We start from the raw sequence: 15,541 nt of genomic DNA, 5'->3' as shown, positions 1-15,541 counted from the left end.
AACGAACGAAAAATGCGTCAAAGTTGGTCAGAAAAAAGCGGTTGAATGTTACAATGATGAGAATGATGTAGACGCACAAAACACATTCATCCGAATTGAATAATATGCCATAAAACCCCCTAAAAAAGAAAGACGAGCAAAAACAACAAGCATTGTAATAAGACTAACTAGGAAGTACATGAGACGTGCGCACAGGGTGTGTGCAAAATATAGAAAAAATAATAGGAAAGTGTATTCGTTTCGGTTAGTTGCACTTTCCGATTGAGTGATCTAAAGAGATGTCGGTTGAGTGCCACCATCTCTCTCTCTCTCTCTCTCTCTCTCTCTCTCTCTCTCTCTGCCCATTGTCGGTGACGTGCAACGGCTGGCGCTGCGCTGATATGGACCAATCTCCAAGTGGAATGCTTTTGGGTATTATAAAGAGGAAAGAAGAAATGGAAGAAAAAAGGGATTTCATTAGACGACACAAGGCGACGCTTGTGCGAATCGAAAATCGCTTGAGAAGCGACAGAAAGTCATATCGAAATCCATAACGAGCAAACATATTTTTATGCTCCTTTGGCATGTTGATCCATATGGCGCTCGCTTTCGCATCCAACGCACACATACACGTACAGCCTGCTGATATCAACATGTATGCAGCCATGTATTTGGAGCAGAAAAGACGAGAGATGCTATTGTCGCTTCTGAAATCCATAGAAATTCATAGAGCGTTAACACAAAGCGAGCGGATGAGCGGATGCGCACATTGCCACATTCGCATCCATATTTATTGAGATTATTAAATAAACCGAATAACCAAACGAGAACGAGACGCACACGGAATCGAAAAATATTTTTCGCCCAGCGATAGAGTGAGAGTTCAATATGCAGGCCGTAACGATACATTTTCATGTGTGGCTGTGTCTTTCATAGTACAAAAGAAAATTATGCCCTACAACCATACATCTCCCGAAGCCGCAGCTTGATTAGAGTTTTCCCGAGCTGAGCCATTGCTCAAACAACACCCGTGTGCCCGTGCTCCGGGATAGAGAGAGAGAGAGAGAGAGAGAGAGATGACGAAAACATGAAAAATCATCAAACCGTAAACATGAGCGCATTACAAATGCCTCATATTGTATTTATTTATTAATATAACAATATATCTTGATATGAGGCGGGCACACATACTCTGCTTCGGCGACAGTGTCAACCGAAGTTCCTTCTATTGAATATAACGATATTTGTGGCAATTTTTATTTATTGCTTTGCGTCTTAGCCGTAATTTCTTTCCATTTGTTCACGGACTACGATGTGGATGGAGATGCGAGATGGAGACAGATAAACAGATCTATCGATGATGATGCGTAGCGCATGGTGTGCAATAATGTTGTGTGCACGCAATGCAATGATTGCGGTGTTAGGCCTAGTTGATTTTTATTGAATTAGCGACGCCTCGTGGTCGTGGGATTGCAGAAGGGGAAATATTACCAGCAAAAACCACATCGAATTACATCATTTCAGCAAACAAATTGTAACAACATGAACTCAGTGTCTAAAATAGATTGATGAGCCGAATGCAGAATCAATCGCGTTCCGAAAATGCCACCCAAATTGATCGATGAGTTTGGTGTGGTGAGCGAGCGAATGAACATTCAATGGATAGAAGTAAGAAAGAGAGTGAGAAAGAGTGTGTAAGAGCGAGAAATTTAATGAGCGGACATCACAAACAATCTGCTCGTGTGCAGATTCAATCAGCTCATAAAATTAATTGGAAACCAAAATATTTGCGTCACACCGACCGCACTGCAAGTCAAAGATAGTTTCAGTTTGTATTTACCATTACACACAGCACGAAGCACATAAAATTTAATCAAATAAACTGATATTTTGCCACAAGTTTTGTTATTTCTTCAGGCAAATTGCAACTATAAAATGCACATGCTTTCACATGTTCCCCGGATTCTGTATCGCTTTAAATGCTGCAACGTCAAATTCTAGATTGTATGTGCCATCCCCATTTTATCACTGTTGCATGTGGTTGCTGTGCACAATATTTCGGGCCGATACTTCTGTTTCAGCACTTTTGTTTACTTTCGTGCTCAAGTTGGAAATATAAATGATAATTTGTATTCAACACACACGCAAATGGAATTTTATTAAATTTCCTACATGAAAAAATTGAGTCTCAACCATCCGAATGTAAGATTAGGGTGGTCCAAACTGATTTATCATGGTAAGGTATATGCTTCCAATAGCTTAAAATTAAATTGGGCTAAAAACTAGCTGATTCTCTTTTTCAGATCAAAAATTGTTCAAATCCAGTGGTCGATAGAGCCGTACTAATGGCTGTTTTTGACCAATTTTTCAACATATATATTGATAGAAAACCCATAGGTTATTCAAATCGAATCTGGTGTCATATCATTTTTAGGGTTTTTTGGGACGCTAAACACGAATCTATTGTCAAAAATGAGCTAATATTGCTTTTCAAAAAAGTTTTAGTACAAAAACATGGTTTTTTTAAAACATATTAAGCCATATAGCAAAAATACATGGTTCCAAGTGTATTTTCAACACCAAATTTGAACTCAGCGCTTCAAATTATCTTAAGATTGACTATGCTGATGACAAAAATCGAATAATCTCAGAACTAAAATTTTCTAGTAGTGTTCACGTATAAAAAAAAATCACATTTTCCACGTATTTTTCCACCAAAAGTAAATTTTTGTTCAAAGCAGCCATTTTTATGGTTCTTTAGGCCGCAGAATTCGAATCCACCCAAAAAGAAATAACCAAAATTTTCAGTGGGAAAAATTGATATTTTTCTATACATTTATACGAATTTTTTTTGCGTTTTTCGGTTTTTCTCCTATAACTCGAACTTCATATGCGATGGAGCAGAACTTTGTTCAGCAAAGTTCTAGATATCGTTGGAACCTACAAGGTCTCAAGCACTATAATTTTGCTCCAGACAGTTCTCACTCATCTCCTATGAGTTTCGCAGAAAACGCGAAGGATGATAAGAAAAAAAAAACATGCCATAGGCCGATGTTTTTAATTCACGTGCAATTGATAAGAAATAAGAGATAACTGTCTTCAGCAATGTTATAGAGGATCTCAAGTACTACAACTTTTTGAAGACAACTAGTCGTTATCTCTTATCAGTTACGCGGAAACCGTGAAAAACCGGGACGACCCGCCAAAAATGAACATACATTCTTTCAACCATTGTTAGTTGCAGTAAAATATACTTCTCTTTATTGCTACGACGTTTGACGAACTTGTGTTCTTCTAGGTCTCACCAATTCATATCCACTATCGACCCACTTTGTTTTCAAGGCATTCAAATGCACGCAAACATCAATTACTTGACCATAGTTCGCTATTATTTATTGATATTATGAATAGCATTATTGAGCATTATTGAGAATTCCGAAGGATTATTTGGGATTATTTTTGTACTAGATTGCATTATTTGAATTATACAAATCTAGTACTTCCCCCTTGGGTTTAGTCTTCAAAGACTATATTTAACCACAAAATCACTAAATATAGAGACCAACAAATCGTCGGAGGTCACTTTTATTCTAACCGGTTCACATGAAGTAACTCAGTTAAACTACAAGTAAGCCACATTTCCACCTACTTTTGAATATCGCTCTTTGTTGCTTATCATTCGCAAATTTATTATGACCTTTATAATGGAGCTCAAACTGACTGTTTTTGTATCACCTTCAACATTGCGTGAACAATAAAAAAAAGTAAAAATGATAATGATAAAAACATAAGGCAATGTCAACTCTTATCTTTATTGCAACAAGTAGTACACAGTTTACAAGCAATTTGTGATTTATTTTTATTGTAATTAACAAAACTTAACATATCAAATGATTGACTCGTTTGCCAAATGGAACACCTAAGCATTCTTTAACTTTGGTTGTGAAAATAATTTGAAGAAAAACGAAACAATCGATCGAATTAATTTGATCACACAGAATATGACCAATGCTAAGACACTAAAAATGAATGCCCAAACGTCTAAATTGTACAATTCATAGAATGGCAATTCTACAGCAACACTCTTCAAATGTGGAGCACCCTTATTTTTAGCCACATGCTTGATCCAGTGTATTGCGGTTTTCAATGAAGTCAGCGGTTGGTCGCGGAATCTATCTGAAGTAATCTCAGCTTGTTCGGCGTAGCTGAAAATGATTGTTGGAAGCAAAAAAATGAGAATGTAATAATTTACACCATAATCTATTTCAAAGCCAAACATACCTCACTCATTGTATACAAAAGCGTAAACACAACGCGTATAAAGTAAAATCTTATCTATAAATTGCACAGTTCAGTTTATGGTGAACCTAAAAGAAAATACTAAGTGTCCCAATAAGTAGTAAACTATCGCTAGATCGAACTACATCTAATAATCAGAATCAAAATATTAGCACAAGTTTTGTTTAGAAGTTTGGAAACATTTTTGAGCATTTTTCCGTTCAAATACGAGGAACCGTGTGGAAAATACTATTTTATCCGTAGCGATGAAGTTGATTTTATATTACTATTTTACAATCGAAAAACGCATATTTTCAAGTTGAAAATTTCAACATCATCCCGGGTGAACTTGCAACATACGCTTCCGTTCGTTTCTTCCCATGTGTATGGCTATGGCGGTACGTTGTGTGTCTTAACGCGGAATAATCACGTGTTTAGGAAAAAAACATAAGAAATTAAGACATCTACTAGGAAGATTGTTTTTGTTGTATGAAAATATCAAATGTATGCGATTTCACATTATTTATTGACAAATATCAATAACCATATTATGTAGAACCATATTTGATACGTTTTATTGACTTTTGGAAATACGGATGGCTATATGTCTAGAATTCTTAAAGTATTTTTCGGTGAAACTTTGATGGTTTACGCTTCAAGGATGGCTTGAACCATGTGTGCATAGTTCCAATATAACTATGCTTTGTATGATTTGATTAAGGAAATTACAGTTTCTTTCACTTTCCTTCTTAGAACCTTTCCCGAAGGTGTTGTTGGCAGTGAATCAACAAAATAAACACCGCCTCGAAGTTTGTAATGGTCCGCAAAGTGATCTGATTGTAAAAAAGAACAAAATATTAACCAAATTAATTGATTAAACTCGAAAAGTACAATTTTGAAAGTGGAGCCATCTATGAATTTGGTGCATTGAATGAAAAATGCTTCGAATTACCTGCAATCAAATCGAAAACTTCTTTCTCTGAAATATTCGACCCATTAGCCCGTACAATCACTGCTGCTGGCAGATCAGTAGCAAATTCATTAGGAATGCCAACGACGCAGGCCGATTTGATACCAGGCGATTCGATCAAATAGGCATCGATTTCTGATGGAGAAATCTGAAAACTGCAATATTTCAAAATGTCCTTCTTCCGATCGACAATAAACAAATATCCATCTTCATCGAAGTGGCCAATGTCTCCGGTCATGTAAAAACCTTCGTCATCAAAAAGGTCATCGGTTGCCTTCTGATTGCCATAATATCCAAGGATGCGATAATTCACTTTGAGACATATCTCTCCATCAACATTGACTTCACACCGTTGACCTTGATCGTCAATAATTTTAACACGGATTCCAACGGTTAATCGACCAACGCAATCTTTGCCGCTAGGTTGGGGAAAATCGAGCGCTACAACACCACCAATTTCACTGATTCCATAGCCGACGTGCACATTTCCATTTGGAAGAAAAGAACTCATTTCGGTTTTCACATGAAAAGGCACTTTACTTCCGCCAACAAACCAGGATTTTAAACTCGATAAATCGGCCTTAGCAAGCTCATCACTTTTCAACATCAGCACTATTTGATGCGGTGCATTCGCCGTAGTTGTCACTTTATATTTTTCGATTAATCGAAGCTGCAGTTCTGGCGAAAGGGCTTCAGTTGTTATAATACGAGTTGCGCCACATATTGTTCCGCGCAGCAATATCGCGATGCCACTTACCCAGTAGAGTGAACCAACGCATAGCACCACATCACTCGGCTTTGAAATACGAAACGAAGGTAAGTTTTCAAGCAATGCGGCATGAGACAAACAAACTCCTATTTGTTGAAAAATAAATTAAATTGAAATCAAAGAATTAAGTAAATTTGAAAACGATCTGGAACTTTACAAAAAAATAAATAAAAATAAACCTTTCGACAATCCAGTTGTGCCAGACGAGCAAACGATTGCGGCAGTTTCATTCTCACCATCGACTGTCGTGGGTCTGTTTTAACGTAATTTTTATGAAATAATATCCATGAATATTTAAATGACTTTCTCATAGAAATGAATACAACATGAAATCCTCGAGCTTGAATCACACTTACATAAAATCGTCTTCGTTGTGAGTTTCGGAAAATAAATTCTCCACTGGTTCGGTTTCATCTTTGCTGCCACCAAACGTGAATATTTTTGCATCGTTTCCCAGTTCCGTAAAACATTCTCTCACAAGATCATGGCACTCAACATCGCAGAACATTAGAGTTGGTTTTGTCATTTCCAGCATATGAATAAGCTCGGTTTTTCCAAATGAAGGATCAAGCGTGTTGACTGGACAGCCAATACTTATCGAAGCAAACACAATTGGCGCAACATGATGTGAATTTTTCGCCATCAATCCGAATACCTGTCTTGGTTCATATCCACGTTTTTGAAGGTTTTTAGCGGCTCGAACGGTTTTAATGCGAATTTCATCAAATGTCATTTGGACACCATTGTTATCGTTTATCTATAAAAAAAAGGTAGTTTGAGAAATTACTCACAATATGATTGTTGATCACTCTGGATTTGGGATTTGTCAAGTATACTTGTGCGATTTTCGATCCATAAGCTGTTAATGCGTCTAGCAATACTTGAGCTAGTGACACTTCGGGATTATACACCGGGGGAAGATCACAACCACTCCACTCTTTAGCATCTGCATCGTACTTTGTTGGAGACATTTTTAAGCGATATGTGCTTTTCTCGAAAAGAAATAAATTATGATTGATTTTTAAAATATACTAGACCATGAAACAGTCGAAACCAAACTGCAAGTGATAGTGCAGAGTTTAATTTATAAAATTAACAATTTAGTCTTAGCTAAAAAAAAATTCATTTTTACAACTGAATGTATTTCTGATTTAAGTTGGACTGGATCTTATTTGGCAAAGAAGCGTATTTATAGCGAAATTTTATCTTATCATTTCTTGACAAAGATTTATAGATATCCCAAAAATGTTCACTTCAACAACACATTGATTATACCAATAATTTTGATCACGAATGACATTTTAACTGAACACGCAAAAACACTTATTATTAGAAAACACAAAATCGAAATTTCGTTTGAAATCACCTTATTGTTTTTGCTATTGTAGCACAAAAGATACACAATTGTACTTACTTAAAGTGAATGCGCATTTCGAAACGCTCAACGGGCGTTCATCATCAGCACTGACACGACTCTCGATTTTTGCCGGTGATTTGTGAGACGAAAAAAAAAACGACAACACACCATCATTCATAATATCAATAAAAAATAGCGAACTATGGTCAAGTAATTGATGATTGCGTGCATTTGAATGCCTTGAAAACAAAGTGCAATTATATAACATTTATTGATCTAGTACAGACCCTTTTACAATAATCGCTTATCTTCAACTGCTTTCACATATTTGTTTCTTTCATTATTATTGTTCATATATTGAAATTTACTTTCATTAAAATGTCTAACTGCTGACCAAAAGCACTGATTTTTCAAGTAATCGTTCGTGTACGTCGGTAGTTTTAATTATTCTGTGTTGCGTGATGGCCTATTGTTGTTCCACACTAGTTTCGATTTTAAAAATGTTGATTCTAAATTATCATGCAATAAATCATATATGAACACACAACAGGCATATACATATCTTCTGTGAATCGAGTCAATATTTAGTTCTGAGCAACGGTCATCATAGGGACGAATTGTGTAATTATTATTTGCGTTGGGATATTCTTTGAGTGCCATCATAGTAAATCTTTTCTGAACTCCCTCAATAAAGTCTTTATCTGTGGCCGTGAAAGGGTACCAAATAGCGATACCAAACAATAGTTTACTTTTTACGAATGCGTTGAATAGAACAAACAGAGTGTCAACGTCGAATTTTTTTCCCGCTGTGCGTTTTATGAATCCCATTGTGGAGTTACACGTGGCAACTAATGATTCAATGTGTTTCTTAAATGTTAGCCGTTCATTGATTCTTATACCCAAATCCCGAAAGTCATGAACTCTGTTCAATAATACATCACTCATTTTATATTGTCCGATAAATTTCCCACCACTTCTACTCATAGTGAGAACAGCACATTTCAAAATATTTAGCTCCAATTTATTGTCTTTACACCATTTCAATAATTTGTTGATTTCCAATTGAAACAAAACTAGGTCTTCATTGCTTTTTAACTTCATTACTACTTTGCAGTCGTCAGCAAACAATAGAATCTTGATATATTTCTCAAATATGGTCGGTAAATCATTAATGTAAATCAAAACCAAAACAGGGCCCAAAACGCTACCAGCTGGGACACCTGCATTTTCGTATACATTTTTATCATTTGATCTACTCGGTGGAATGTATACACAAAACACAATTATAGCCCTTACATTGCTTAAAATCATCCGGGCTCCTACCATTTCAATATCACTAAAATTATTTAAATTAATTTGCTCAATATAATAATTTTCATTTTTCTTTATCGCAATTCATGTGCCGCCACCAGGTGATTTTTTGCTTTTTAATATTAAACGATCACAGCGAAAAACCGAGAAACTATCACAAAAATATTCTTGGTCTAAATTTTCTTCATCCAAAAAAGTTTCAGTCAATGCTATTATATCATATTCACTGTCAAATGTTTTCGGTTTTATGTTTTGGTTCTTTTTCCTTAAACTACGGACATTTTGTAAATAGATAAAAAGAGAAAAATATTCCCAGAAAATTTCAATAATGTCATTGTTGTTGATGTCTTTTTTTTGTATTTTGAGTTTTTGTTTGATTTTTGTTTTTTTGATTTTTTTGTGTTTTTTTATTATTATTATTATCATTGTTACTATTATTATTTGAATCTACAGTGTAGTTTAATTCCTTCATTTGTCCTAACAAACTGTTAATTCTATCATAAAATTCCTCAACGTTCTTGTCATTCAATTCTTTGTCTTTAAGTTGATTCATACAAACTAACATCTCTAAATCTACAATACTTATTTCTTTGGTGGATTTTTCGTTGCACTGGTATTCATTCGTTTTTATTCCAGTTGCTGATGAGTGTTGTTTGTGTCCCGAAAATTTGAACCAAAGTGAAGAACGCAAAAAATCGCAATTGTACAACAAATTTCGTGTTTTTGCTGAACTGATAAAAGATAGATTCTCGGCGTCTTCAGCAAATTTATAGTGCTTGAGGCCTTCCGCAACTTTGCTTCAGACAGTTCCCACTCATCTCCCATGAGTTTCGCAGAAAACGCGAAGAATGATAAGAAAAAAATGTCATAGGTCGATGTTTTTGATTTGCGCCCAATTGATAAGAGATAAGAGATAATTGTCATACCTCGAGCATGCTTTTGTATCTTTGCCAAAAATGGTTCTGTACTAAGCTGAAAAAACTTAGCTAACAATTTAAAATACATTGCGCCACGCAAGCCATCTAGATGGCGCCACAAGAAAATTTGGTTCTTATACGAGGTGTATGCTCAAGATATGATAATTGTCTTCAGCAATGTTATAGAAGATCTCAAGTACTACAACTTTTTTGAAGACAACTTGTTGTTATCTTTTATCAGTTACGCGGAAACCGTGAAAAACCGGGACGACCCGCCAAAAATGAACATACATTCTTTCAACCATTGTTAGTTGCAGTAAAATATACTTCTCTTTATTGCTACGACGTTTGACAAACTTGTGTTCTTCTAGGTCTCACCAATTCATATCCACTATCGACCCACTTTGTTTTCAAGGCATTCAAATGCACGCAAACATCAATTACTTGACCATAGTTCGCTATTATTTATTGATATTATGAATAGCATTATTGAGCATTATTGAGAATTCCGAAGGATTATTTGGGATTATTTTTGTACTAGATTGCATTATTTGAATTATACAAATCTAGTACTTTCCCCCTTGATTGGGAGCATATACCTTACCATGATAAATCAGTTTGGAGCACCCTAATGTAAGATTCTTTGTTGTTGTGTGCCTGATAGGTTGTTCGGGGTCTATCTTTGTGTCGACAGGCCAAAGGATATAGGCGAGAAAACCCAAAACTCAATTTGACTCAAGCTTTGAAGTGAATTTCAAAAGAAAATCACATAGTCATGTCCGCCAAATTAATTATTATCTGGTTCAAACACAAGTTTTCGGCATAGAACAATGGTTCACATTTCAAACATCGACGAATGCAATGGCTCGTCTCCGACTGCTGCTTATGCTATCCGACTCAAGTAACGTTCGTGTCAATTGGCACAAATCCAATTTTTCGGCTCCCTTTCTCTCTCTCTCTTTGTGGCGTTTCGTGTCGATAAGACAGACCGAGAGAGAAAACATCAGAAATAAGTGTAGCTACTTTAATACACTCTGTGGCTTCCTCTTTTGTTCCATCCGATCTGCACTTTGGCCAACCAAATGTTACGAATTTTCCCAATTTTCAAATCGGTTCGGCTGCAGAAAGATATTGCCCAAACCAAAATCACATACACAATGGCAAAGTTCGAAACAAAAACAAACGCCGAAGAGAGAGAGAGAGAGAGAGCCAAAAATCCATTGGCATCGTATTTCATTTGTTTTCCGCCCTTGTGCAAGGCAAGTGCTTCTTCTTGCTCAACTTACAAGTTTATTTATTTTCCTCTTTCGGCAAATAATGAAATTGGACTGTGCTGCGACTGACATGAAAGGAAAAACACTATGAAATGGCCAATACTTCAGTGTCTCAAAAACAATACCAAATATTGCCAATCGTCGACATATTGCATTTTTGGAGCAAATTCTACAACGAACAATGGAATGATGGAAACAGGGGTAGAATGCACTTCAATTGTGATAAAAACTCATTTTAATGAGCTTGATTTTAAAGTTCTGCAAATCTGCAATTTCTTCTACATTTTTAGGAAATTGAAATGACGTAGGAAAACCAACTCACCAACAAAAAGAAATCAATTTTAATTCTCCCATTCGGTCAATAGCAACGATTTGCTTTTTGTTTTTCATTACAATCACAATGAATAACACTGAATTGGAATTGCAGATCGATTTACAATTTTTTGGGATTGTAAAAACAAGCCGGTGTACAGAGCTTCCGTTTGGCTGTCGGCAAAGTTTCATTTCATATTTGTAATGCAAACAACATACAAATGTTGTATTTGGATTAAAAATAAATTGCGATCATATTTACTTTTTGGTGGCCGCCAACCACTTATTTCACACTCTCTCGACTCATTCTCACTCTGGCACGTACTTCACATTAGCTGAGTCTCTCTCTCGACAAATAAAAAAGCACATCGCCATTATAAAATGCATCAAATGAGAATTGCAATGATGAATTTTTTTTTTGTGATTACATACAAAGCCTTTTTTCTCTGTTTTTGTTATTATTAAAATTTTATTGAATCGCTGTTCACACCGGCAAGTTTTGCCATAGAATACGGGTGTGAGCGTCAAGTGTGTGTGATGGTTTATGTGTTCAACTTTGCGTAGCAAATATTTTATTATTTCCATTTTGCCATTGGGTCATTTTTCGTGACGATGGTGTAATTTTCGTGGCGTTTGAATGGAACAACCATTTTTCACCTCTTTTTTCAATCATCCATCAGCCAGGGGAATTAAAAACAGATTTTTAATTTTCTTTTCAATTAGCCAATTCGCATCGATCTTCGGGTTTGAACCATTCAATTGAAAGAGAGAGAGGAAAAAACCGACGTGGTTTATCTTTTTTTCCCCGCAGATATTCAATCAATCACAAACATTTTCACATTTCAATGATTTATTCCAATGATTTTAATGAGTTACAATTTTCTCTTTTTATTCAACATTTCCGTTTTTAACTCACATGGATTTTTTGCTCCAATGAATTTTTTTCCCGAGTTTTGTTTTCATTTCGAAACAGCAAATACAAATCGACGGTTCATGACCCCTTCCAACAAAATTGGAAATGAGAAAAATAGGGAAAAAACACATTGATATCTATCCAAATTCATACTCGAATTGCCGTTAGCGCGTATTCATCAAGATCATCATCGCGGATGATGTTTTTTTTTTCAGACAGAGAGACTTAATTATTTATTATCTTATGCGAGTTAGAGATTAAATTGTAAACATAAACAAAAGAGACGAAATTTCTCGTCGAACACACGCACAACATATATTTCGTACCGAATTTATTTCGTCGGTTTTTTTTCTCGGGTTTTTAATCAGATTATTCAAAGAGTTGCCTTTTTTCTTAATTTATGCCTTTTATACGATTTTTCGGAGCTTCATAATAATTAACGAAGACAGAAAAAATACACAGATACTTTGGCAATTAAAATTAATAATAAAATTGTGAAATTATAACCAAAATAGTTTTTTTTTGTCTACATATGACCCAAGTAAGAGAAATTTATTCATCTTGTTTTATATTGACTACCGTGGTGAATGGCAGTGAAATGTGTGAGATTCGATTTTAGTGACCATTTATGATTGAGCATTATGACCTACGTTTAATTTTACAGTCCTAATCAATTGACAATGGAAAAAGTTTAATTAGCAAACCTTAAGCATTAGCACTTTGTCATTTGAATAAATTTCACAGTAGAACGCTCACGCCAGCCAAACCCAGTCCCAATTTCTAATTTGTTTGGAGGCTATTTTGAAAGCGTGAGTTTTTGATAAGGTTTTTTTTTCTCTATCGAATCGTTGAAAACGTGAATTTTCGACTCTTTGGAAATGAACTGTTGAAGCGTACGAAAATTACACGTTTAATCAACGCTTAGTTGGTTGTTGTTGTTGCTGCTGCTTCTGCTTCTGCTGCTGCTGCTGCGGCCGCTGTTGTTGATGCGAATGCAGCTTGCCGTAGAAAATTCGGCATTAAAAGTGATCAGAGCAGTTAATTGATTTTTGTGCTTGAAAATTTTCGGATGGGTTTTCGTTTCACTAATTTCAGTTTTATTACTTGTGTGAGCAACGCGCGGCGATCCACAACCACCTGCTCAGCACATTCGACAAGCAAATATAAAGTAACGAAATTTAGAAGCGATACAAACAAAAACAAAAATTGTTATTTCAAATGCGAAGACGCGAAAACAACGCGAGAGAGATAGAGAAAAAAAAACACAACTAAAAACAGAAACGAATTCGAAATGTGCCAACAGCAACAGCAGCAACATTCATTTCAACCATATCAAATCGCATCTAATAAAGACCCTATTTTTACATATACACTCGGAGTTAGTGTTATTTTTGGTGAATTTCATTCGCTGACCACATCTCTCGTCTTCCAAATGGATCGTAAAACTTCGTGTTTTTTCTAACATTTTGGGAAAAAAGTGTATGTGTTAGCCAAAATCCACGAATGTGCTGCAGCCGTAACTTTTTTCTGCGAAAATAAAAACGAAACACAGATTGTGGTATGAGGTTTTTACAATATGGTGTTGTCGAATGGTCCGATGGTGATTTTTTAAGTATTTGTGGTCGCGCTTTTGCGCTCGATTTAGTACGAATTACGATTATTGTTATTTTCGTTGTTTTCTTCTCGGCTATCTCTATTATTATTTTATTTTCGTTCATTATGTTTTGGCTAATTCATTCCCGTCTGCGGACGCAGAGCAAGAGAGAGTTGATGAGCAGTGTCTTACATCACCAAACGTCGTCATGAAAGAGGTAGAAAAACAACAGAGCTAACTCAATTTGCTTCAACTTCATCAAGCTGTAATAATGATGTAATGCCCGAAGAGACTGACTGGCTGACCACCTCGATGATATCTGGCCGCCACGAAATCACATTTGTTCGATTTCAATTTCGGCTTCTCCAATTTCAGTCGCTTCTTGATCATATACATAAACCATCATGCCTTACACCGGGAAAATGAAATTATATGCCCACTTGCCCACCCGATTGAAAGATGAAAATGGAAATTAACCAGAAAAAAAAATCGACTCTCGACAACGGAAATCATACCGAAAATTTAAATAACATACTACAAAAAATGATTGAAATTGATGTTAAGATTGAAGATAATACGCGTCGGGTGCCGTTCTTTTCGAAAGTTCTAATGCAAAAATTGCGATACCCATCAGTTGAATCAGCGATGAAGCACGAACAAACCCAGAAATCGATGACCAAATCGACGAAGACTTTATAAGAATCAAATGTTGTTGTTTTTTGTTCACTTAAATGCGTCATTTGAAATGATCATGTCTTTCGTAAATGGTTCGTTCGTCGGAACGAAAATGATTAAGCAATTGAATATGTTGCGAATGCAATGCTCGTAAGTGGAAAAATCATCACGGTCTTCAACGTTCATCCTTTTCTTGACTTTGATTTGCTGCTGCTGCTTTGGTAAATGGCAATAAACGAAATCCTCAAAAATTATACAGTCTGCAACGGAGTTTGCTAATGCCGCGCAAGAAAAAAGGGAAAGAGTTCACTTGAAAATTTGATCATGAAATTTTCAACGTTAATGTCGATCGTCTGTCCAGAAAAGCCTTTTGAGTGCTTCATCAAATGTAATTGCCAGCCAATTCTTCGTTTATTTCTTTGATTGCTTCGATTTCGCTTTCACGGATTTTCTCAAGTGCCGAAGAAAAATGAAAACGTGAATGCGATTTATTTCACAAATTCTGAAAGAAAGTCTAAGCATGATTGCACATTGCCGTGAATACAAATGTGAAACTAGTTTGATTTATTGAGAGTATTCAACAACAAACAGCAACAGTACCACATACATAGTCGCTTTGGTTGCCTTGGAGCCAGGCCATAGAATGTTCAGTGCATTTCTCAATTCGTCTTCTTTTTTTTCGTTCGTTCCTTTCTTATTGCAAATAAAACAAAGTTATTAGTTTATGATTGCATCGCGTGTGTATGTTTACTTGTGTGTACGTACGGTTTCGTGTGATTCGTGTGGGCTTCTTGGTGTGTGCATCTCATCGGTTTGCAAACGGGGCCTGTGTGCGCACTGGGGCTTTGGTAATTTGGCTCATGCAGTTCAAGTGAAATAAAAACGTGAGCAGGTTATATCGATATTAAATTAGTTCGTGATTACAAAGCATAAAATATCAACTTGAATTCGAGTTTTATCGTCGTTGGTGCTGTTTGCTGCTGTTGTTGGTTTATTCTTTTCGTAGTGCTCCGGTTCAGTGTTTTACATTGGAGAAAACGGGTGAATGTGACTGTGATTTTGCTTCTCTCATCGGTTGGGCCGAGATGTTGAGCCACTACCAAATTGGCACGTAGCGAACAAATGTTCCGTTTTGTGTCTCTCTTCAGAGAGAGAGAGAGAGAGAGAGAGAGAGAGAGAGAGAGAGAGAGAG

The 15,541-nt window shown here is 36.0% G+C and overlaps 1 protein-coding gene across 1 annotated transcript; it reads right to left on the bottom strand.

Annotated features, from left to right (window-relative positions):
• Positions 1-3,777: 3,777 nt before the first annotated feature.
• Positions 3,778-7,160, bottom strand: LOC129565940 (uncharacterized). Its single transcript, XM_055441326.1, has 6 exons — positions 6,833-7,160; positions 6,353-6,753; positions 6,176-6,249; positions 5,210-6,082; positions 4,261-5,090; positions 3,778-4,184 (listed from the first exon to the last, which is right to left on the bottom strand). Exons 1-5 carry the CDS (start codon positions 6,965-6,967, stop codon positions 4,954-4,956), a joined length of 1,620 nt encoding a protein of 539 aa, XP_055297301.1. The 5' UTR covers positions 6,968-7,160; the 3' UTR covers positions 3,778-4,184; positions 4,261-4,953.
• Between the last annotated feature and the right edge of the window lie 8,381 nt (positions 7,161-15,541).

This window comes from Sitodiplosis mosellana, unplaced genomic scaffold, assembly GCF_009176505.1.
Source record: "Sitodiplosis mosellana isolate CC-2019 unplaced genomic scaffold, AAFC_SMos_1.0 Smas_scaffold_3, whole genome shotgun sequence".
NCBI lineage: Eukaryota > Metazoa > Arthropoda > Insecta > Diptera > Cecidomyiidae > Sitodiplosis > Sitodiplosis mosellana.
Note: the sequence above shows the minus strand (reverse complement) of the source record. Positions and strands in the feature narration are given on the sequence as shown.

Coding starts and splice junctions, on each gene's coding strand:
- LOC129565940 (XM_055441326.1), bottom strand. CDS start 6,967: ATGTCTCCAACAAAGTACGATGCAGATGCTAAAGAGTGGAGTGGTTGT. Junction 6,754..6,832: donor ATGGATCGAAAATCGCACAA/GTATACTTGACA, acceptor TTTTTTTTATAG/ATAAACGATAACAATGGTGT. Junction 6,083..6,175: donor CACAACTGGATTGTCGAAAG/GTTTATTTTTAT, acceptor TTCAACAAATAG/GAGTTTGTTTGTCTCATGCC.